Source organism: Alternaria novae-zelandiae, assembly GCF_023758075.1.
Source record: "Alternaria novae-zelandiae strain BMP 2774 chromosome Unknown scaffold_37, whole genome shotgun sequence".
Classification (NCBI taxonomy): Eukaryota; Fungi; Ascomycota; class Dothideomycetes; order Pleosporales; family Pleosporaceae; genus Alternaria; species Alternaria novae-zelandiae.
Window position 1 is genome coordinate 141101 of NW_026056997.1, and position 22046 is coordinate 163146.

Genomic DNA, 22046 nt, shown 5'->3' on the forward strand with positions numbered 1-22046 from the left:
ACGAGAACGCTGCCGAAGATGCTGCTGTAGAGCAATGGAGCAGATCGTTTGAACTCTTATATCTGATTTCATGATAGACGGCCTTCATGCTTCAGCACAGATGATCAATAACCCTTCTGCTCACTCCACTGCGTTCGCAAACGCCATGGCGGAATACGGGCCCACCCTTTCGCCATGTCCACGAATGAAGACAATGATAGCATGAATTTGAGCTGCGAAGAACGGAGATTTGACGTTCGGATGTCGTATTGTTTGGAACGCCTCACTCGAATGTGAATGTGGGCAAACGGTGATGGAGATGGATGACCTCGTAGTCATACACGAACACAGTCAGCATGGGCATTGATCGCTCACTCCTGACTAGAGCACACCGTATTTGCATCAGGCGGCGGGAAGGATGCGGCAACCCAGTGCTCTAACTGTCGACTGGACAGCAGAGGATTTCGAGGAGCTACGCTTAGATCACGCGTCGTGGCTTGCGCAAAGTCCGCAGCCAGTCCGCTTCCTTTGTCTGTACTTTGTAGCTTACTCAGCCGTGAGCCACCATCGCATTGTGGTAGGAAATTTGGAAAGGGCTGAAGTGCCGCGAAACTAAGGACTTGTGAACGCTCATGCTAGGAAGTATTTCGTCTAAATTGTACATACGACTAGAGATACCAGAAGGTAGTGTTGCTAAGACAGATAGTAGCTCCTGACGCCACGAACAGTTCAATGCGCGTATCATCAAGTCTGTGTGTTATGGTAAATTGATCGGTATCAGAATGACTGCGTTTACGACCGGAATAAAGCGGTCCACCCTCGGGGATGCGACCGGAACGTAAGGAGAAAACTGCATCATCACGAGGAGATACCAGTGGCCTGTATACTATCATCTGATACTATTGAGGTAGATTTTGGCGTGTAAGCTTGCCTATCTCCGATGTCTTCATCGCTCGCATGGCTTAATCGGAGATAGACCGTGAGTAGGCGCGCCACAGCTGATGCATCTGAAGACTTGAGAATAAGCCTCCTCTTCCATGAACATAGCAAGGGCCTGGAGTGGTGTTTTCGGATATCTTGTCGCGTGATGGTAGGTCTGGATGCCGCCAGGAAGCGAAGTCCGGCAGCGGGCAGCCCAACGGACATTGTGCGCGCTCCGATCAGCCCGCGTTCTCCTGACGAAGTAAGGACCAAAATATTAACACCTTCTCTTGTTTTCTTAGAGCATACTAGCCGTAATGTAGTTGTATTGGGGAATTCTGGTCAGACGTTATGGATGTTGCAGCTAGGAATGTCGGTACACGGAGCGAACCGAAATGGGCTTCAAAGCTGGGTGCCACGTGCGCAGTTATGCACGTTCTCACACTGGTTTTGATGTTTTCTTGCGAATGTCTACGGAGGTTGGGCTTGCGAGCGATTGTCGAACTGAGTCGTGGTGAATAAGTCGGTGAGCCTAGCGGACTCCGGCATCACCGGTAGTCTTGCGTCGATAATGTGGCAAGCTTAGGGGTCATGAAACCTCTGTAGGTTCAAGGGCGTATCTGTGTCCCTGCTTCGCTACAGACTGTGGGATCCATGACCGTCGTCTGGCGTGAACTCTGGTCCCGGCAACTCGTAGCCATCGAACGAAAAGCCAGGTGCGACCGTCGTGCCTACCAGCGTCCAGTTGCCTAGACTAGTCGCCCGCTGCCACTGGCCTTCTGCGATGATGACTTGCGGAGCCTGGTCCCTGAAGATGTCGCTACCTAGAATCTGCTCTTGAGTCGCAGTGCCGTTGTTCCACGATAGCTCCAGCGTGAGAGGGGCGCCAGCGTAAAAGTGCCATATCTCGACAGCATCGGTAACGCGATGCCAGTAAGATGGACCGGACTCGCCTTCGAGTAGATAGTAGATGGCGGTTGAGTATGAGCGATTGCCGATGGTACTGGCATCTTGAAAGGTTTGTCGAAAGTAGCCCTTCTCTAGGTTTGGCTCGAGGTGGAGCTTGGCGATGACGTCTTTCGCGTCGGCACATTCGCGATAAGCGGCAGTCAACCCTAGCAGCGATGCGGCCAAGTAAATGGCGAGTTTATGCATATCTGTAGCTTTCTGGCAGTCGTGTCGCACGGTTGGAGTATGGCCTGTAAAGTATCTCTTGTCGAAGAAACGCGCGCATGCTGATGCTTATTAGTGATGCCCTCGTAGCTTCCGAGCTGGCGGATACGATCGTCACAGACCTCGTCACGTCATCTGAACTCGACCACCACATTAGCTCCACGGCATCACAGTACCACAGCAAGAGCGCAATGAAGAGAACGAGGAAAAGACATCCCAGGTTGTCTCCATTGCGCGTCCGGAATGACACCGAAATGCCTAACCGCGACACACCCTTACGCACGCCCTTATCGCACGCCGTATGTTGTACACCACGATCGCGACATTTCATTCGATCTGATCTGCGCACTACTGTACAATGAAGAATCGGAAGCCGCCGTTAATCGCCGAAGTCGTTCGCTGTGGAGATCCGATGGCGGGGCGTCGCACTGCAGTACTCAAGTAGACTGAAAGGTTAAGTATTTCCTTCTTGTACACCGTGGATCCCGCCACATTCGCAACCCTACGCCTTTTTTCCTGTCTTCTTTCGCCTTGAGTCTGCGACGCCATGTTTCCACGTTTCGCGCTGCCCTGTTGGCTGGCAGTCTTGTCGTTTGCGAACTCAGTCGCGTCGAGTGTAACACCAGAGACCAAGAACTTGTTTGTGGATGCTGATCTTTTTGAAGCTATTGAGTAAGTCTCCTGTACCACGTAAAACCTGAACGCATAGCTGACAGTGCAACAGTGACACCGCAGCCCTACTACTCGCGTGCACTTTGCCGAATACAAACCTCCTCGCGGTAAACATCAACGTCAATTCGACGTACTCTGCCTTCGCTGCGTCGGCAATCGTGAACCACTACGGCTACTCTTCCGTCCCGATTGGGCTGCCGAGACCCTACACGAACATCACATCGCCTGAACCATTCGGAGGCGAATATACAAGCAAGGTCGCTGCTGGATGGTCCGGCGGCTCGGTGCCTAATGGGCAGGTTAACAAGACTTGGGATCCAGTAGAGCTCTATCGGAAGACGCTCGCGGAAGCGAAGAACAACAGTGTGACTGTTGTCTCGATTGGTTTCATGGGATCGTTGTCTGGCCTTCTCAATACGACCAGCGATAAATACTCCGTGTTGAATGGATACGAGCTTGTCAAGACAAAGGTCAAGGAACTGGTCGTTATGGGTGGGGGTTACTCGCAAGAGCCAGCCCTCGATGCGGAGTACAATTTCGCGATTCAGAACGCACCACACGTCATCAACACATGGCCCGATTGTGTTCCGATGACCTTCCTTGGCGCAGAGGTGGGCGTCGAAGTCCTGTCGGGCGCACGGTTTACTGTGTGTGGACCCCCGAATGACCCAGTCAAATCGGCTTGGGAGTACTGGGGGTCTTACAACCGCTCCGAATACTCATGGGACTTTTTGACCATGGTGTATGCAGGCAGAGGCCTGGGCAGTTGGTTCGAGTACGGAAACGAAAATGGGTACAACTTTCTGTTCCCCAATGGCACTAATATCTGGGTGGAGGACGAAGGCAAGACCAGCCAGCACTATTTGAAGCTCAAGGCCTCGAACGAGACGGTTTCCAAGGAAATGGATAATCTGCTACTGCGCGGCGCGTGGACCCACGCCCAAGTGGACTGAAGCCTCATACTATCGAAAGAAGTGTTCTACTAAGCTCAGGCTTACCAGGCTTTTCAGCGGTTCGCACGGCTAGTCAATACCCTCCAAGACAAACCTCTTGTTCACTTGCCAGGCTTCCAGATTCAAGTGTAACAACCGTATTTTCCTACGAGCCAGCAATGAATAGTATCCATTCCATCACCCACCGAAACTTTCTTTTCGCTACTTTCTCAGGATCATTATTTTTGATCATGCAGAGCGCTGACAGCCTTGAGTCGAGGCCGGAACTGGGTGCCGATAGTCGATAAGACGGGATGCCATTTCTGGTAAAGATGCGCCCTGCCAAGTGCGGATTCCGCTTGACGCCAAGCTCGTCATGTGGCGTCGTAATCGTTCACCACAACGTTGTTCCCTCAAAGCTTACCGACAAAATCCCCATTGGTCGGAACGCTCAACAATGTTCAGGCGAGCTACGACGAGACTTCACGTGCTTTCTTGGCTACCCAGAACGCCCTGCCGCGCTCCACTGCCAAGTATAGATTTAGCTTCCGCCGAGAAACCAACAAGCGCGTGTGCCCACAATGACATCGTCCCAGACATGTCTTCTTGGATAATCTTGGGTAAACATACAACTCCATGTCTGGGCGCGGCCGCCCCGTGTCTGATCTCGATGTATAGTTACATACGCCAACCAGTGCAACGGAGAAGGATGGTGTGGAGAAAACATGGGGATTGTCACCCTGGTGCAGGATTTGACCCGCTCTTTGATGGAGAAATTGTGGGTGTGAACTGTGCCCCGGATACCCTATATAACAGGACCTGTCATGGTTCCCAGGCATCTGGTCGTGTGTCCTTTTACTCCTCCACTTTGCGATCAGCATCTCCACACGACCTAGGAGATCCCATCTAGACGCGATACTTGAGATCAGTCGTCACCATGTCTCGTCGAAAGCCAGACATCGAGGCTACCGAGCCCAACTTCTCATCATCGGGTAGTGACAAGTCCGACTTTGGCGCTGGACAGCACCACGAACATGCCGGCGCTGCTCCTCAGCGGAAGGCTTCGGTCGCCGCAAAGCTCAGGAACCCCCTAGCCGGTTATAGCGAGGAACATGTCCTAGCCGACGTCGACACGTGGTGTGTTGAGAAGGGCCTACAGGAGTACCAGGATGAGTTCCGCAAGGGCGCCCTCATTGCTCGTGTAGGACAACGAGACGATGGTTTTGAATACGTCAACCAATTGTCCACCGAAGAGAAAGACTGGCTACGACACGAGGTTACCCATCGGTGGTCTCAACCTAAAATGCTGTATTTCTTGGTTGTGCTCTGCGCTGGATCTGCCATCGTGCAAGGAATGGACCAGACGGCTGTCAACGGTGCTCAGGTCAGTTGCTTTGCCGTTCCCATCTTATCATTTCCCGCCACTAACATCTTGTCCAGGGATTCTACTTCAGAGAATTCGGAATTACAGAGGACCAGGTGTGGCTTCGAGGTCTGCTTAACGGGGCTCCTTACCTTTGCTCTTGTCTCATCGGATGCTGGTCCAACGCACCCCTGAACAAGTTCTTTGGCCGCCGTGGAACTATCTTCATCTCTTGCATCATATCTTTCATTACCGGTATCTGGATGGCGGCCGCTGAGAGCTGTGAGTAACTCGCCAAAAGCGTATGAACTGAGAGCTGACGATTACGATAGGGCCAAACCTCCTCGTCGCGCGCTTCATGCTCGGATTCGCTGTCGGCGCAAAGTCCTCGACTACGCCTGTCTACGCTGCTGAATCTGCGCCAAAGACCATCCGTGGAGCCCTCACCATGATGTGGCAAATGTGGACCGCTTTCGGAATCATGCTGGGTTTCATCGTCTCCGTCGCATTTCAGGATGTTACAATCATTGGCGGCCCGAATTCGCCATGGAGGTGGATGCTGGCCTCCACCAGTATTCCTCCGATGATTGTCTGCGTCCAAGTATACTTTTGCCCAGAATCGCCGCGCTGGTAAGTTTCCAACTTGCAGTTCATTGGCCTTGCCTTGAGCTAATCTGAATCAAAGGTATATGGAGAAAGGCAAATACGACAAGGCGTTCAACTCACTCTGTCGACTACGCGCGCACAAGATCCAAGCTGCACGCGACATGTACTACGCGTACAAGCTTCTTGAGATTGAAAACGCGGAACGCGAGGGCCGAAACCCGTTCAAGGAATTCTTCATCGTCCGCCGCAACCGTCGCGCCGCACAGAGCGCCTTCTTCGTCATGTTCATGCAGCAATTCTGTGGAGTCAACGTACGCACCTCAGATCCCTCGGTTTCACTTTTCTATCTCAGTCGCTAACAGTAGCATCAGGTCATCGCATACTACAGTACCTCCATCTTCGAATCAGCCGGTTTTTCCGAGACCAACGCCTTGCTCGTATCCATGGGCACGGGCGTAACCAACTTCCTCTTCGCGATACCAGCTATCTACACCATCGATACCTTCGGCCGCAGGAACCTATTGCTTACGACCTTCCCTCTTATGGGTCTGTGTCTTCTCTGGTGCGGATTATCCTTCTACCTACCCGAGAATCCCGATGGCACGCCATCCCCGCAGCGTCTTGGATCCATCGCCGCCGCAATCTACGTCTTCATGGCCGTCTACTCCCCCGGTGAAGGCCCCGTGCCCTTTACATACTCCGCAGAAGCGTTTCCACTCCACCTCCGCGACGTCGGCATGTCCTTCGCTACAGCTACCTGCTGGGGCTTCAACTTCATCCTCTCCCTCACGTGGCCGGCTCTTGAGGCCGCTTTCACACCAACGGGTGCGTTCTGTTGGTACGCAGCTTGGAACTTCTTCGGCTTTTTCTACGCTTACTTCCTCTTGCCTGAGACTAAGGCGCTTACGCTGGAGGAACTGGATACGGTCTTTGATGTTGGTAATCGCCAGTTCGCGGCTTACTACACGAAGAAGTTGCCGTGGTATCTCAAGAAGCGTGTTTTGCGCCAGGATGTCGCGCCCATGGAGCCGCTGTTTGAACTTAATGAGCAGGGTGGGCATGCGGATTTTGTGGATGAGCCGCTTGGTGGTGGGGGTGGTGCTGCTGGTGTAGAGGATAAGAAGATTGTGGAGAAGGATGAGGTGATGAGGACGTGAGCGTCTTGCTAATGTGAGCACGACGAGTTGTTGCAATCTTCACCTTTGCGCATTGCTGTCGTGTGGAGGGGAGTTTCTAGTTGAGTTTTGATGGGTTTGCTTTTGCGCTCATCTGCAACTTCGTTATACCCGTGTTGATGATAGTATCAACAAGGAGAATGAGATATCCTTGTTTGCTTTGACTACGTAAGCGTTTCTTCATTATAATGACTGAGCTTGCACTTGTCAATGTATTAGGACATATGCGTGATTTGGGTCTGCCTGTATTAATTCACTAGCTGACTAGAACCAAATGCGTTCAAAAGGCCTACAGATGAGAGAATCCCGCAATGCTGACTATGTGTTAAGATACCTCGCGATCCTACCCTAGCAAGATGGGGGGTTTTCGCTAAATATCTCAATGGTTTCAGAATTGCTGAGTCGTTAAATTTGCTAAACACAGACCTACTCATACAAGATCCCCTCTACCGCGACATTCTACTCCGCTTTCGCCGCAGCAATCTTCAAAATCTCCTCGACACTCTTCCTCGCATTCTTCGGATCCTTCGCCACGGACTGCCAAATCTCACCATGCTTAGGTTCAGCCATCGCCGCCTTGCTCAACGCCTCCTCCTTCTTCTCCTCCGTGCCGTGTTGTTCCAGGAACTTGTAGTACCAGACCCAAGCATCGCCGTAGTCGCTGTCAAGAGTGACGGCTTTGACGAACCACGTTGCGGCCTTGTCGAGACGGCGCTCGCCCCAGAAGATGCGGGCGACGACTACGAAGAGGAGGGGGTCTTTTTCGACTTTCTTGATGGCTTCGAGGGCGCGGGGTTTACGCTGGGTGCGACCTTCAAGGTGCATGATCTTCTCTGCCCATAGTAGACCGGAGTTGGGGCATTGCTGGAGGGCGCCGGCCATTAGCTGTTGGGCGGCGTTTGTGTTGTTCGCGCGACGCTCGAGACGGACTTGCTCTAGAAGGATCTCGGCGCTCTTTGGGTTTTGTTGTCGGCCACGGTCTAGCGTTGATCTGGCTTTGACGACGGCACCTTGCTTTACTTGTAACCGGGAAAGGAGGATGTACAGTACTGGAGCTTTTGGTGCCGCACGTGTACCAATGTTGAATGCCTCGTGAGCTTCCGGTAACTTCGATAGCTGCTCATAAACTTGACCCTTGATGGCATGTAACTTCCAGCTGCCCGGCCAGTTCTGCAGGCCTTGGTTGCAGATGTCGATCGCCGTCTCGTAGTTCTCCAGTTGTCGTTCTAGGACGGCGGACTTCATGTAGATTCGGTCCGTAGCAGCTGATTCACGAGCGATCTGGAGGAAGCTGCGCGCCTGGTCATAGTTACCAGCATCAACCTCGAAGTCAACAGCGCGAGTATACAGCATTTCGTTGCCTGGTAGAGCTTCGAAACTTCTGCCCAAAACTTGACGGGCACCTTCAGGGTTCCCTGACTGCCACATCTCTCGGGCATATTGCAGCCAGAGTGACTCCGAGTTGGGACAGGCATTAACTGCTCGCTCTAGGACACTGAGGAGGGTATCTGTTGTACCATGATGCTTTTCGAGATCGGTGGACGCGTGCCAAACCGTCGTACTGTATGGGAAGATAGCGACAGCAAAACCGAGAATGGCTCTGGCGGTTTCCGGCTTGTTCCTGTTGAGAACACTCCTGGCATCTTCGAGCCAAACGTCTCGACGCTCGTCGTCTTCGTCAAGACCCCAGCCCACAGTCGCTTTGATGATTGCAGCAGCTGTGCCAGTGTTGCCTTGTTCCTCGCATATCTCAGCTTGAGAGAGCCACTCTTCACGCTTGATCATAGCGTTCTCCTTGATCAGAGACTTCACAGCTCGGGTCATGATCATGTCCAGCATGTCCACTTTGCCTAGCTCTTCTTGTAACCTGCAAGCATGAATCCAGATTGCCCAACTCGTAGGGATGGCTTTGCGAGCCTTGTTGAGAATCTGCTGCGCGTCTTCCGGTTCAGAAACCCTGGCGTATGAAATCCACAATTCTTCGGAAAGAGGCACGGTATCAGTAGCTTTGGCGAAAAGTAAGCGGACTGCATCAAGCTCTTCCGTGTCGTTGATGAGAGTCTTCCATAGCTCGACACTCTGGGGGTTGTGGTCGAGAGCTTGACGAGTGACCTTTTTCCTAGACGCCGGAGTTTGTTCTAGATCGATTGCGGCTTGCCACAACTTCACAGCCTTGGGATTCTGTTTGATGCCATTGGCAGCAATAATCTTGGCGTTGTGGAGATTGTCCTTGTTCAGCCTGATCGCTTCCTCCCAAACGACTATCGATTTGGGACAAAGTTCGCACCCGCGAGCAATGACCTTTTTGGCTGTGTGAACCTTCCCGGCTACTTCTTCGAGTCGCGCTAACGCAACGTATCCCGGACCATTGTGTACGTTGGTCTTGACAGCCGATTCTAGCAGTACGCGCGCGCGATTGATGTCCTCGACTGGAACTTCCTCGCCCATGGCTTCCTTTTTGTTGAGCGCCGTCATGTATCCTTTGGGGTCCACAGACGTCGAGGTTCCGGAGGTCGTTGTGGTTTGTGTGCCAGGGGCATTTGCTGCTGTGTCGAGCCGTACAGTCAAGGCAGACAGTTGGGCAGCTCCGATACTTGCGAGATTCGTCGTCATGCCGTCAGCGTCCGACGATATCGTGGTATCAAGCTCGCCGCTCTTGGATGCCGCAGCCAAAACACTGTCCGGTACGGCGTAGGACCTCGAATTTGCCAGCCGGGCTTCACGTGCGCGCTTCGCTTTACCCGTCATATCTCCCACCTCAGGCAGGGCTGCCCATTCTTCCTCGGATACGCCGCCGAGGGCTCGTTTTAGATCGGCAAACTGGAGCTGGATCTTGGGGTTGTTTCGTTCGTATTCGTCTCGTTCTTGTTGCTCGCGAGCTTCCCTAGGGCGGACATCGGTATCTGTTCGTGGAAAAACACACGATGAATACTTCGATAATAACGATAGAGGGGAGGGGAAGGGGCATAGGGTAAATGAAAGTGGGGGTACTAACCTTCTGGCTCTGCGTCGCTTGTCCATCTTCTCGTCAACCTCCTGATATATGCGGTCGGCCTCGTCATCGTCCTTATCGTAGTTCATGCCGCTTGAGAAGAGACCGACTTCATTGTCGGGATCTTGAAACCGATCCTCCTCTTCGTCCCTCTCTTCCTCCTTCTTTTCGGTGACACCATACGCCGAGGGAGCTGCCTGGCCTAGCGATGCTGCACGCTTTGCTAGCATCTCCTTCATCTGCTCCTCCGAGGGACCCTCCCGCGCGGGACCGAGATCGCTTCGCGTTGTGAAGCCAGTGGCTCCTCTTCCGAGACCAGCCACATAGTTCTCGGGCGCGGGCATCGACAGGAAGTCGCGTCGACTCATCTTGGCGGTGGTTCTGGGGATGTTGACCAGATGTGGTGGTTGTAGGCTCTGGCTGGAGCGCGGCGCAAGTTGCGCAAGGTTTACGATGTCGGACGGAGCAGCGGTCTAACGGAAACTGTGGCGGTATCACAGGGAGAGAGTCGATGGTCGCGAGTGGGGAATTTCCTAGTGGAATCAGCAGTAAATTGTGTGGCAGTGGTGCCGAGGCGGCGTGTTTGAATCGTTGGTCGCGACTTGGATATTAATTTGAGCTAGGCAATCGCGTGTCACGTGCGCGAAGCTCAGCCAACGCTAACCCAAAAGGTGAGTTTGCGACGAGCACACACAGTAAGACACATGCACAATGGCTATGAGTAAGCCTTGCTACAGCTAGCGGTGTACCCAGACCATCGGTTGGAGACAGAATGAAAGAACTATCTGTATTCTGACTACAAACTGCTGCACGAAATAGTCCCTAGGTATTCCAGCAACCACACGCGTATCTATTCGTTACCACGTGATACACCCTGCTCATCAACTTGTCTATCGTCAGCAATCACGATGCCGTCTTCTGTTGTGCGGGCGCCTTTCCATTTGAAGCTTGAAGGGCATAGCGGGGTGACATTGGCGGCAATGGTGGAACCGGCTCCTCTGGCGTATCGCCTCTCAGGTTCCTTCCACTACAGCAGGTTAGCATACGTCTACACCAATGTGGTTATGATTCAGCTTGCCTCTTCGTTTTCCTCAGTTTTCCTCCGAACCACTTTTTGAAACTCCGGCTGGAAGAAGGGCGTTCTTGTTCTTTGTTGCGGGTTGAGTCTGACTGTGCCATGCTGCTCCGGTGACTTGATACATGGCTGGCCTCTGGAGTTATGTCGTCGTCCTCCTCTTCCAGCGGCGGAGCCCATCTCTCGACATCGCCATTGACTACTACGAACCAGCCCAACTTCTCTCCTGGCACCACTTTGTCCCGGAGGTCTGCAATGGCCGCCCACTGGTCATCTCCCAGCCCCGCTCCCCTCATTTCCTCCACATCTGCTCCGAGTCTAATTTCATGCACAACATCGCACACATATGCGTATGGTTGATCCTTTACGGTAACATCATCGGGATCGTACTGTTCGATGAAGCGTAAATCAGGTAGCGCAGCCATCTCTTGGGGCCATTGGCTCTTGAAGTTCTCCATCAAACAGGCCGTGGTGGCAGGCGCCATTAGCCATTCTGGGGCAGCATCGTCGAGATTCTGCAGAATGACATGGATCCGAATTTGGGCGCGGGGCCACCGAAAGCCGTGAACGAGCCAGGTTGGCATGGTGAAGGTGAAGTGCTTTTCGTCTAAAGTCTCCGTTTCGGAAGAGGAGTGCCGTAGGATGAAGTCGAGCCAAAAGCAACACTCAACGATTATTTAGGATGTACCGAACGAGGATGCAAGCATTGGCGTGGATGATGGCGTCTTCAGCAAAGTTCTAGTTGCAAGTAGTACATGGTCTTACACGTCCTGTTATGTAGGCAGGGATCGCGTCTTGGGAGCTCATGCAGAGGTCTAGACGACGCGCCCAGAGAGGTTGGGACAACCTTCCGCGAATGGGCGCACGCTAGGAAGAAGCAACGACACAATTGCTACAAGCGCTGGCTCAGGAGAACGAGACCAGATCGACACCGTGAACGCGATAGATCTGGGAAAAAGCCCCAGTTGCCTTTTTGGTCTATGCCAATAGCAGTGTGGGGGAGCTGGGATGAAGGCAGGCACCATGGTTTGCGCTTGCCTCCCCGCTTGACGCTAATGCAAGGCAGCTCCCGTTCGCGTCGACGGGTACCGCGATGTTTCCGCGCCCGACCTCGCTGCCCACAGTTAAGAAGCCTGCGAGTCCGACCATGTGCGGCACACTTCACTCTCTGATTCTGTGTCCTTGAGATTCGTCGCCATGCCTCTGTAAGTATCCCATCGCCACACGTTTTGCACCACGGTCGCTTACAACCCCACAGGCACCTGCTAGGCAAGAAGTCATGGAACGTCTACAACTCCGACAACATCGCGCGGGTCAAGGCCGACGAGGCTGCCGCTGCTGCCCGCGAAGCCGCTGATGACCAGCGCAAGCAAGAGCTCGACGCCGAGCGACGTGCTGCCATCCTTCGAGGCCGGACGCCCCCGCCACTGCCGGAAGAAGAGCCAACCAAGGCGCCAGTATCACGGCGCTCAGGCAACACAGATGATCGCGGTCATGACAGAAAGAGGAGGAGGCTTGCAGGTGAGGATGATACCGACGCCGATATACGCATGGCCAAGTCCCTCACGGCTCGGCCTGGGGATGAGGCAGAAGACGCGAAAGTGCTGAAGCTACGGAGCACCGCATCCGATGCCCCCTTGGAGGACCACGCCGGTCACATTGATTTGTTCCCGGTGGACATGAAAGAGGCTATCAAGCGTGGGAGGAATGCGGACGCAGAGAAGGAGAAACGCAGGAAAGAAAAGGCCATCGAAGACCAATTCACAATGCGCTTCTCCAATGCCGCAGGAAGGGGTGGCATCGACCGACCCTGGTACGCTGCCGTACAAAAGCCTGCACCCGCCACTGGGGACAAACAGGACTTGGCACTCTATGAAGGTTTCGCCAATAAAGACGTCTGGGGTAACGAGGACCCGCGTCGCAAAGAACGGGAGCAGGCGCGCATATCGACGAACGACCCTTTCGCATTCATGCAGAAAGCACAGACACAGCTGAAGAAGTCGAAGCAGGATAGGAAGCAATGGGCTGCAGAACGCGACCGTGAGCTAATGGAGCTACGGTCAGCCCAAGAGCGGGAGGAGAGGAGGAGTCGGCACCTCAAAAGGAAGAGGCGGGAGGTGGACGACGACGAGCATCAGACACCCAAGAAGGAGGCATGCTCATCTTCGCGCCAGAAGCATCGCCACAGGAGCCGGAGTCGTAGCCGTGACAGGCACGAGCATAGGTCTTCGCATCGCAGCGACAAGCGACGAGCTCATAGCAAGAGCAGGGAGCGCGATGGAGACCGCCATAGACATCGTGATCGGCGGAACGAGGAGTTCCAGAAGGCTTTCATCTAGAAGCGAGCCGATGCACTACATATGAGTGCAGGTCGTTATAGGCAATCCCTTTGGTGTGCTATTACCATTCATTAGGCTCAACATACTACGTTCATGAAGGTGTCGTGAAGAATGGGCTCAGCCTCTAATCAATCAACGTCTTTGTCGTCCCTTCTGTTATTTAATGGGCGGATTCAATCATCATGGATCCAGTGTGCGTTGCGGGGGTTCTAACAATCGGATTTTTATCTTGATTGAGCATCTAACGCTTCACCAGCTTCGGGCATTCCATTATTCATTCATAATTTAAATACTCGCTAACCAGTTCAAGAAGCAAGGCTGCGCGATTGTACCCCTGCTTCCAACCCCCGAAGAGATTGTGCTGAATGCGAAGAGCAAGTGCGCAGTGCCGCTAGATCATCCCGACTTCAACTATCTTTGTACCGGTGTTGATCAACGCATAGCGGTGGTGTTAAGATCACATGAGTCGGGTTCTGGATTATCATACAGACCGCTTGCTGATGACTGCGGAGACCTCACGCTGGCCGACAATCTTGCGTTCGTGAGACTTGTCGCCAGACTGTTCAGTGAGCTGAGCCGCTCTGATGCTGTCAGGTGGTAGTCACAATCGGGTGCAGAATGAAACAACTGATAGTGTCTTACCGGTTAGACTGCAAAACATGCCTCCAGTCGCATTTTGTCATACTATACATCCTCTTCAACGAGGTTATGCGGCACAGCTCGCATGACTTCCTCGGATCACTGTGCCGTCACATCCGGAGTGGCGACCATCTATCTACCAGAACACACGACACATCTACCACGCATCTACAACACATCTACACGCGTTTGAAGATGAACGCCACCTCAACAACAAACAATGTAACGTTCCAAGTCCTCTATCGCATTCCCTTCCGCTACCTCTACATACCCGGCCTGTACATCCTGCTACTCGGTTTCTTCACTTTCGGCCACGCATTGCACACGGTGTTCACGCACCAGGACCCTGGCGGATACTACAAGTTCTTGATCTGGCTCGTCCTCGTGTTTGGGTACTTCGTATCTCATGCCGGCGCCCATCTCTGTGTGATCTGGCTTGTCTTCAGGGACCTACAGTTGCCGGATATGAGAGTCATGACCGATTCTGCAAAGCGCACGAACAAAGTCCTCCGAAGTATCGCTAAGTCCATTCCGTGGCGCTTCGCGTATATACCTGGTCTGTCTCTCGTCGTTCTCGGCATCCACGTTCTTACGCAATCACTGCGCCTGCATTGGACGCATGTTGGTCCTGCGGACTGGGATACGATGTTACATATTCACTTTCGCACGGTGCAGGGAGTGGCTCTCGAATTGGCAGGTTTTGTTGTTTGTATGGGGTCGTATGTCTTCAAGGGTGTTGAACTGGAGGATGCAGAAGAGACACAGCGAAGGGGTACAGACGTCAGCAGCGGGGCCGCTTTTGGACGGAAGGTGAACGTTTTAAGCGGGTATGACGGTACGCGTTGAATGGTGGATGTATGGCATGGAGATAGGAGGGTTTCCTTGGATGGTATGGAGAAGAGTCGGTTGGAAGAAGTACAAGCAGGTGGCTTCAGCTGCACAGCATGACTGACGTAGCTCGGATGTGGGTCGATGGCTTCAAAATTGTTGCTCGTACGTTGTAGGTCTAGTTTCTATACAAACTATAGATCAAGGATCAGTACCAGCGAACCGCAGCGGCAAATAGTCAGTTCAGCTGGTGAAGTGTTACACTGCGCTCGGTGCATGCCAAATGCAGGCGAGATCGCGTGAGGCCACTGTACTTGGGTAGCATTGAATGAGCATATTTCGGCGGAAGTGCTCAGTAGGTACCTAAGTTTGTCTGCTTATGCGGTGATACCTGACCTGATGTAGATCATAAGCGACCTATCGTAATGTTGAGTCATACTAGCGGTGGATTGCTGTTCGACGGCCTTGAACGCATCGAATTCTTTCGTCATCTTGGTGTTTTCAGCTGTGCCACTTGGTATGAAAGGCTCTTCGAATACCCACACAGTGTCAACGGTAGGTGTAAAGTGTTCGTCAGAGAAGACCAGTAACCCATCTCAATGTTCAATGCCAGTTCGAGGGTCCAATCTTGGGAGGCAGTCACGCAGCATAGCCTGCACAGGGTTGACGGCCCAAGGCCACCCATACCAACGCCTCGTTGCCTAACATCGTGATTGCGGGGGTCGCAAAGGGATATTATCATCCAGCATGTCGGCGACTAGAAAACAGTACATACAGATCGTGGAAAACGCAAACTTGTATGCGACCCAATCGGAAAGAACGCCGCGGGAATTGCGGGAGCGGGTAGCCATCATGCGCGATAAGCATTCTGCGCGTTACCAGGTTTTCATACCGAAATCGCGCGCTTCTTGACTCGTAAACAGATGTTGCGAGCGGGTTGTAAGTTGCTAGGCTTGATCAGGGAACGCGAACAGTCGAATTCATCTCCAGAGGCCAATGACACCTAGGTTCCCACCGCGGTCCTCCATCAAGAGCATGACGCTGGGGACCATGCGACTACGGGGAGCTCCATCGCACGCGATAAACGTGATGGACAGTCCCAAGAGCATGTCATACAACTCGTTTGCGTGCTTCGACTTGTGGCGGCTTAGATAACCCGCATGTGTTTCAGGTGAGTTAGCGTCAGGTACCAGCCTAGACAGCGGGCTTTTAAGGTGCACCGGACCGTGGAACGGAGATTTCACGCATATCCACACGCTCGCGGTCCCGAGTCCGATTGGCGAGGCTGCATCTCGATGGTATCTGTACGCCATGGCGCGAGAGATGAGTGCAACCGGCTGCAAGCATACCTAGGTAGATGCACATGTTTTGACTACATTGTTTGGTGATTGTCGAGGAGACCTGTCACGTTATAGAAATTGGTGCGCTCTATCCTTCGTTGCTTGTACTGCTGCATACGTATGATATGACGACGACTCGACGCTCGCAAATGAGAATGTATCATGTATTGCCAGGTACATCCCCCCACAGACTAAATGCTCCGAACAGTTCTCGAAAAGGGGACACTAATTTTAGTAGTCGCTGCAAGTATATACATTACCCACAAGCCGATCGCTGACGCACTTATCTACTAACAACGTGGTTAGATGGCAATCATGCAAAACCCGTAAACTTGAAATCGGTGCAAAGAGGAGGCCTGATCGTCTATTACGGTAAATTGATTGGCGACTCGACGGTTACTTTCGCGTACTGGGCACGATGGCGTGCACTAATGAACTGGCGTTGGTGGTACGCTGTCTAACGGCGGAGTCAGATCCGGTGTCAGTCACGACGTGTCGAGCAAGGTTGAGCTACACACCCGAACCCGCAAGCGTTCTGAAATCAAGGTCAGCACCACCTTGCACTGGGATACTTAGTCTTCACTGTCTCTTCAGTCCGGGGTTTGTCTTGGAACCTCGACACTCCTGTGTACATGCCGTGCGCGTGGCCTCTGAGTTTGTGATACAAACCAAACATTCTGGCACTACAAGTCCAAACATACCCATATCACGAACCTTGATCCCGGCGTTGTTATGGCTTCTGGAACCGCGCTCACGCCAGCCATCATCGCAACATGGCCAATACCCAACTATGTCGACCCAGTCTCGCAAAGGGGCAGTGTCGAAGCTGCAATATACGCGACAACCATCCCAATGGTGCTCTTCGTCGCTGGCAGAATCTACGTTCGGGCGAACCAGAAGTCAGGTGTAGGAGCCGATGACTGGATTATGGTTGGCGCAGCGGTATGTTCGCCCTATGCTCTTATGCTACGTATCTGACATGTGTAGGTCTTCGCCTTAGCGATTTCTGTGTGCTTATTAGTTACAACCACCAACTCTCTTGGGCGTCATCTCTATGATGTGAATCCGATGACGTTTGTGAGCTCTGCAAAAGTAAGCAATTACCAGTGGTTTCAATATTCATACTAATGGCTTCTAGTACAACGTTGCGAGTGTCACAATGTACAATGCTTCTATGACACTCACAAAGCTTTCCGTCTGTATGACGTACCTGAAGCTTTTTCCCTCGAGAACGAACAAATTGTTCTGTTGGACGATGATTGGGTACCAGCTTCTGTGGGGTGTCATTTCGTCGGCACTCTACATTCTGCAATGCGTGTAGGTCATGAACCCTAGGGCAGATGTTTGATCCTGACTAATTAATCTGTCCCAGTCCAATCCAGTCACTCTGGGATTTCACGATTGTCGACAAAGTATGTTTGGACTCGCATCAATTGCTCACCGCCAGCGGCATCTGCAATGTAGTGTCGGACTTTGTGGTGTTCCTTTGGCCAGTCGCGCCACTGTGGCAGGTCAAGTTACCGCTGTCTCAACGCGTGCATCTAGTCGCGGTTTTCTCTTTCGGCGTCCTGACATGTGTCGGCGGCATCTTGAAGGTCGTTTGGTCGCAGGATTACTTCAAGACATGGGATACGACATGTGAGCAGTATCGTTCCACAATGGACTGTCATCGTGCTAACATAGCCTTCTTGCAGGGGTTGCGTCTCGCGTCACCATGGCATTGTGCATCGAATTCAACGTTGGTATCATGAGCGGCTGTTTACCTTGTCTCCGTCCATTCCTAGCAATGATGGCTCCTGGAATCTTCGCTGGACCATCGGCGGCACACAGCGGCAATGCAGCGAGTTCTGGCGGAGCATCCTGGCGCAAGTCTCCCTTTCGGTTTGGAAACTCCAAACTATTCAAGCTAGGCGCGGGCAAGCCGTCGGATCGTGGTGAAGATTACGAGTTCACGGATGCGGAACATGCGGGAGGTGCCCGCGCTTGGGCTGCAGGCGGAAAAGAGGTGCCACAAGCTAGCATCGGCACCGTGTCTGGGTCTGGTATCTCAGTGAACAGAGATGAGAAGCTGCGCGATGGTTATGATTCGCCGGGTGTTGTCACCAATGATGCGACTAGTGAGGAGTGGATCATGAAGGAGGACTCTTCTAGGTAGCTCAACAAGGCGTAGTATATATCAATCATTAAGTATGGTCTTGAGAGGCCATGCCGAAAGCCAACACGAGGGTATATGGCGACACATTCGATGACTGGGAAGGTCGGCGAAAAGTGAAGCAGAGCACTTTCGCTCAAAGTGCTAGAGCTGTCAAAAGCATTCGAAGTCATGACACGAGCAATGCTTCCGAGTGCCATTTCAGACAACGCATCGACGTCGAATGAGTCTCGAAACCTTGTACTTTCAGTCTCTGTGACAGAGGCGCAGTGCTCGTGTCGATGTATGCGTGCGGCCAGCCACCAGAACTATGTATATCCAGGGAACTCGCAACCTTGACATGACCGAGCTTCATGCCTACGATTGCGTACCGCTGCGATGAGCTGATGCCATAAGCGCTCGTGTATGTGCTGTATGCGCGCCTCGCCGCGACCAACTTCGCTTCCAGTCTCAACTCAACGCGCAGGGTACTGAGCGCACCTCAAAGCAAGTTGTGGTGTCGGCTCTGGAGCGTCGCTCTCGCAGAAACCTATCCGGTGGACTTGATCATGTCGACCAAGTACCAATATAATGTGTCTCCGCCCCTAGTTGTGATCCAGGCAGTCCCATGGCGATAGACGGGATTGTGACGCGCGGTCGAGCGGTTCTCACGAGCTTGTCCGTAGTTGCGCTGGGTATACGATGGTGGAAATGTGCTGCGATACGATTGCAGAGATGCCTACACGGGTGCTCATGTGGACGTGACCGCTGAGGAAGTGTGAATGTCGACTGGTCGTGTAGCTCATTGGAAGCGGATTTCGGGGGGTATTCCTATCGCATTGGTTCGGAGTGGACCACATAATTAGCGCAGTACGGTCAATTTGTCGATGTCAAAACATGGTACATAAGTTTGGAAGGACTTAGTGATTGATCCGGGCGGTAGCTCCAGGGCTGTTGCTGGAGCGGAAGCTCTGTCTTGGTTCAGAGGCCTTGGGCGACAAGCCGGACGTGCGCGCCGACCATGCTACTCCCGAATTGCCCACCAGTGGCAGCCTGTCACCCATCATCTAGGCAACAACCCATATACAGCCTGCTTGGATCGCACATGATCACACAGAGCAGTTATGTAGACACAATTTGTGATGGAATTCAGAGGGCGTTGCAATCAAGAGGTCCGGACGAAGGAGTCCAATTCCATTTGCGCTTGGCGCACGTAGCTCAACCAGCCGACATGTGACCTGTCCATGCGCACGCCAACACTACCTAGTGTAACCCTCATCAGACCACGACCATCAGCTCTACCCAACCCGATCCCTCCATGCCCGTAACCCGTGGAGGCCGCACAGTGGCTCGCCACCCACGCAGGATAACTCATGTTCTTCCTTTCAGGCACAACGCGCTCATGGTGTTCCAGGGCCTGGATTCGTGTCCTCTTCCACCGCTTTACAATTTCATCATATACTTTACCCACCCGGACGTCAACCCGGACAATGTTCAGCCATATGAGCTCTTCAAGGCGATCAGAGAAGGCTCCCTACTGGAGAACTTCTGTCACTTCCGCCTCGAGCTATTTTTCCTACATGTCTCAAATGCAGAGGATTCCGACGAGGCCTGCATCGCCCACTATCGTGAGGAAAAGCGCAGCCGGGGAGACTATACACGTCAGGTCGAAACACTAGGGTTGTCGTCCACTATGAGCAGTGAGAACGGTGCCGGTAGTCTACCCGGCTTGGTACCAAGTTACATCGAAGACCCGGACACCGAGTATTACCATGGTCTTATCTACATCTACCGAGGACCTGATTGGACTATAGACGAACAGTTTGTACGTCGCATCTCCTTCGATCCTATCCCACAGAATGTGTTTAGTTCGCTCGACCACGAGGCAGATGAACCTCACATTCTTCCGGCCATTGCCATCTTTCCACTAACGATACGCCATTTGGGAAATCACAATGTCAAGTCGATTGGCGAGGACATGTACTTCAAGTCCTTTCTCGCAACAAACAATGTCACGAATGAAACGTGGGAGGAGGCGATCAGGCTTGGATGGTCTACCTGGTGAAAGAAACCAGTCCTGGACACCAAGCGATGAATATGTTCTCGTGATGTTGTGTGTTCGTGATTGAGATGTAGTAGTAGAGCAGACCTGTCTCGACTAAAGGACCCATAGAATTAAGAAAGTTGGAACGAAACACAAGGGCGAGAAGAAGCTAACAGGCAGATCCTGGGTTCACGACTGGCGCCGCTTGCCTTCACTGCTATGGCTGTGCTCCGTAGTGGAAAGATGGAGCCTATTGGTACCAATCGCACCGTAGCTCTGGGGTTACCTGGCATTAATGGCACTGGTATTGCGCGCTTCCGGCGACCAATAGGGTATTTGCGAACAAAGTCAGCCTTGCCCAGAGTCGCACACGTCTGACATTGTGGGGCAGACTTGCAATATTGACTGTACATAAGGCATCTATATCACCCATATGTACGTAGTCAGCATGGCTTCAACATCTCCATTGACAAAGTTAGCCGAACTATGGGCACAGCCACTTCTCAAAACCAAGGTTAGCGAAGCGATTGAAGAGTTGAATTCCACCGTCCATAGTGACTCTGTGAGTATTAGCAATGCGCCATTAAATACAGAGTCACAACTTCGAAAAGCCGCCGGAGGTCAGAAGAATGGAAACTCCGCCGTGCAGGCGAAGGACATGTTCCGAACAGCGCTAGCTTGTTTGGGCCTCACATGGAGGGGTTGTATCGAAGCCGTGAGTCGTACCTGGAACAAGAGTTGGACGTTGGAGACATTAAGTCTTATCGCCTCAATTGTTACGCTTGGTGGACTTGTTTCGACACTTCGCGCTCATCAAAATAAACCTCTCCCCCAATGGCCTCAGTTAGTCACGATGAACTCCATCATATCGCTATTCTCCCTGCTCATGAGGGCATGCGTGGGTGTCATATTGACCGAAGGTAACTTAAGATCTAAGCGTTATGATCTTTATAAGCTGACTAGGGCGACAGGGATAAGTCAGTGCAAGTGGAACTGGTATCGGAAAGTCAGGAAATTGGATCTTATCGAACGACTTGATTCAGCGAGCCGTGGTTCTTGGGGCTCCATCAATCTGCTGTACCACCTGCGACCATCACAAGCATAGTGACCGCCCCGTGTCCAGTCCTATCTTAAGAAAGACTAATTGTGTGCAGTCAACTCGCTGTGCTCGGCGCCGCTATCACGATCATGTCGTCTCTGCTCGGCTTCTTTTCGCAACAGCTCGTGCAATTTCAAGATTGCCTTCAGCAAGACACAGCCGCGTGGGTTGGAATATCAAGAGTCAACTCGTACCACCAGGTTGGAGGTCGCCTTTACTTTAACACGTCCACGCAATATGCTCCGATGGCAGCAGCGATCAGCGTCGGCATACTTCAACCCGTTGGAGATCTGACCAATACACTCTCTTCTGGCTGTAGTAGCGGCAACTGCACTTTCTCATCTAAAGGCAGTGCAGCATATTCAACCTTGGCTTTCGGTCACTCCTGTACCAACATTACATCAAACATTCACATTGTGAATGAAACTTATTCGACGAGTGAGAATCGGACAGCGGCATATTTGGCGCTGGATTATGAAGACGGCAATACCTTGGAATGGCCACGAGAGAATAGCGGAGAATCCGTCGTTCGCACCTGGACCTCGCTCACGCCATCCGGCCTGACCACGATATACTTTCTTTTCAGGTCTTCCAATCGCGAAACAGATTGGAGGGCTGTCAATTGTTCACTCTTCCCAACGATCAACACGTATGCGGCTAGGATCACCAATGCCATCCTGGAAGAGCAATTGCTTGACGTTGCGTATCTTGACAGCATACCAGCACAGTTCAATGAAC

General features: G+C 52.5%; 10 protein-coding genes across 10 annotated transcripts; 7 read left to right on the forward strand and 3 right to left on the reverse strand.

Annotated features, from left to right (window-relative positions):
* Positions 1–1536: 1536 nt before the first annotated feature.
* On the reverse strand, positions 1537–2055 carry J4E88_010689 (uncharacterized protein; the record flags this gene model as incomplete). The annotated part of the gene is made up of 1 exon (XM_049404279.1): positions 1537–2055. One exon carries the CDS (start codon positions 2053–2055, stop codon positions 1537–1539), a length of 519 nt encoding a protein of 172 aa, XP_049250001.1.
* Positions 2056–2620: 565 nt separating this feature from the next.
* Positions 2621–3698, forward strand: J4E88_010690 (uncharacterized protein; the record flags this gene model as incomplete). Its single annotated transcript, XM_049404280.1, has 2 exons — positions 2621–2745; positions 2798–3698. 2 exons carry the CDS (start codon positions 2621–2623, stop codon positions 3696–3698), a joined length of 1026 nt encoding a protein of 341 aa, XP_049250002.1.
* A 916-nt stretch (positions 3699–4614) lies between these two features.
* On the forward strand, positions 4615–6803 carry J4E88_010691 (uncharacterized protein; the record flags this gene model as incomplete). Its single annotated transcript, XM_049404281.1, has 5 exons — positions 4615–5061; positions 5118–5322; positions 5373–5670; positions 5726–5957; positions 6018–6803. The coding sequence occupies 5 exons, from the start codon at positions 4615–4617 to the stop codon at positions 6801–6803; spliced, it is 1968 nt and encodes a 655-aa protein (XP_049250003.1).
* Positions 6804–7280: 477 nt separating this feature from the next.
* Positions 7281–10181, reverse strand: J4E88_010692 (uncharacterized protein; the record flags this gene model as incomplete). Its single annotated transcript, XM_049404282.1, has 2 exons — positions 7281–9705; positions 9817–10181. 2 exons carry the CDS (start codon positions 10179–10181, stop codon positions 7281–7283), a joined length of 2790 nt encoding a protein of 929 aa, XP_049250004.1.
* Positions 10182–10716: 535 nt separating this feature from the next.
* Positions 10717–11472, reverse strand: J4E88_010693 (uncharacterized protein; the record flags this gene model as incomplete). The annotated part of the gene is made up of 2 exons (XM_049404283.1): positions 10717–10840; positions 10892–11472. 2 exons carry the CDS (start codon positions 11470–11472, stop codon positions 10717–10719), a joined length of 705 nt encoding a protein of 234 aa, XP_049250005.1.
* A 613-nt stretch (positions 11473–12085) lies between these two features.
* Positions 12086–13227, forward strand: J4E88_010694 (uncharacterized protein; the record flags this gene model as incomplete). The annotated part of the gene is made up of 2 exons (XM_049404284.1): positions 12086–12093; positions 12147–13227. The coding sequence occupies 2 exons, from the start codon at positions 12086–12088 to the stop codon at positions 13225–13227; spliced, it is 1089 nt and encodes a 362-aa protein (XP_049250006.1).
* Positions 13228–14061: 834 nt separating this feature from the next.
* Positions 14062–14712, forward strand: J4E88_010695 (uncharacterized protein; the record flags this gene model as incomplete). The annotated part of the gene is made up of 1 exon (XM_049404285.1): positions 14062–14712. One exon carries the CDS (start codon positions 14062–14064, stop codon positions 14710–14712), a length of 651 nt encoding a protein of 216 aa, XP_049250007.1.
* Positions 14713–16886: 2174 nt separating this feature from the next.
* J4E88_010696 (uncharacterized protein) lies at positions 16887–17355 on the forward strand (the record flags this gene model as incomplete). Its single annotated transcript, XM_049404286.1, has 2 exons — positions 16887–16976; positions 17173–17355. 2 exons carry the CDS (start codon positions 16887–16889, stop codon positions 17353–17355), a joined length of 273 nt encoding a protein of 90 aa, XP_049250008.1.
* A 337-nt stretch (positions 17356–17692) lies between these two features.
* On the forward strand, positions 17693–18189 carry J4E88_010697 (uncharacterized protein; the record flags this gene model as incomplete). The annotated part of the gene is made up of 2 exons (XM_049404287.1): positions 17693–17699; positions 17729–18189. 2 exons carry the CDS (start codon positions 17693–17695, stop codon positions 18187–18189), a joined length of 468 nt encoding a protein of 155 aa, XP_049250009.1.
* Positions 18190–19483: 1294 nt separating this feature from the next.
* J4E88_010698 (uncharacterized protein) lies at positions 19484–20230 on the forward strand (the record flags this gene model as incomplete). The annotated part of the gene is made up of 1 exon (XM_049404288.1): positions 19484–20230. One exon carries the CDS (start codon positions 19484–19486, stop codon positions 20228–20230), a length of 747 nt encoding a protein of 248 aa, XP_049250010.1.
* Positions 20231–22046: the final 1816 nt, after the last annotated feature.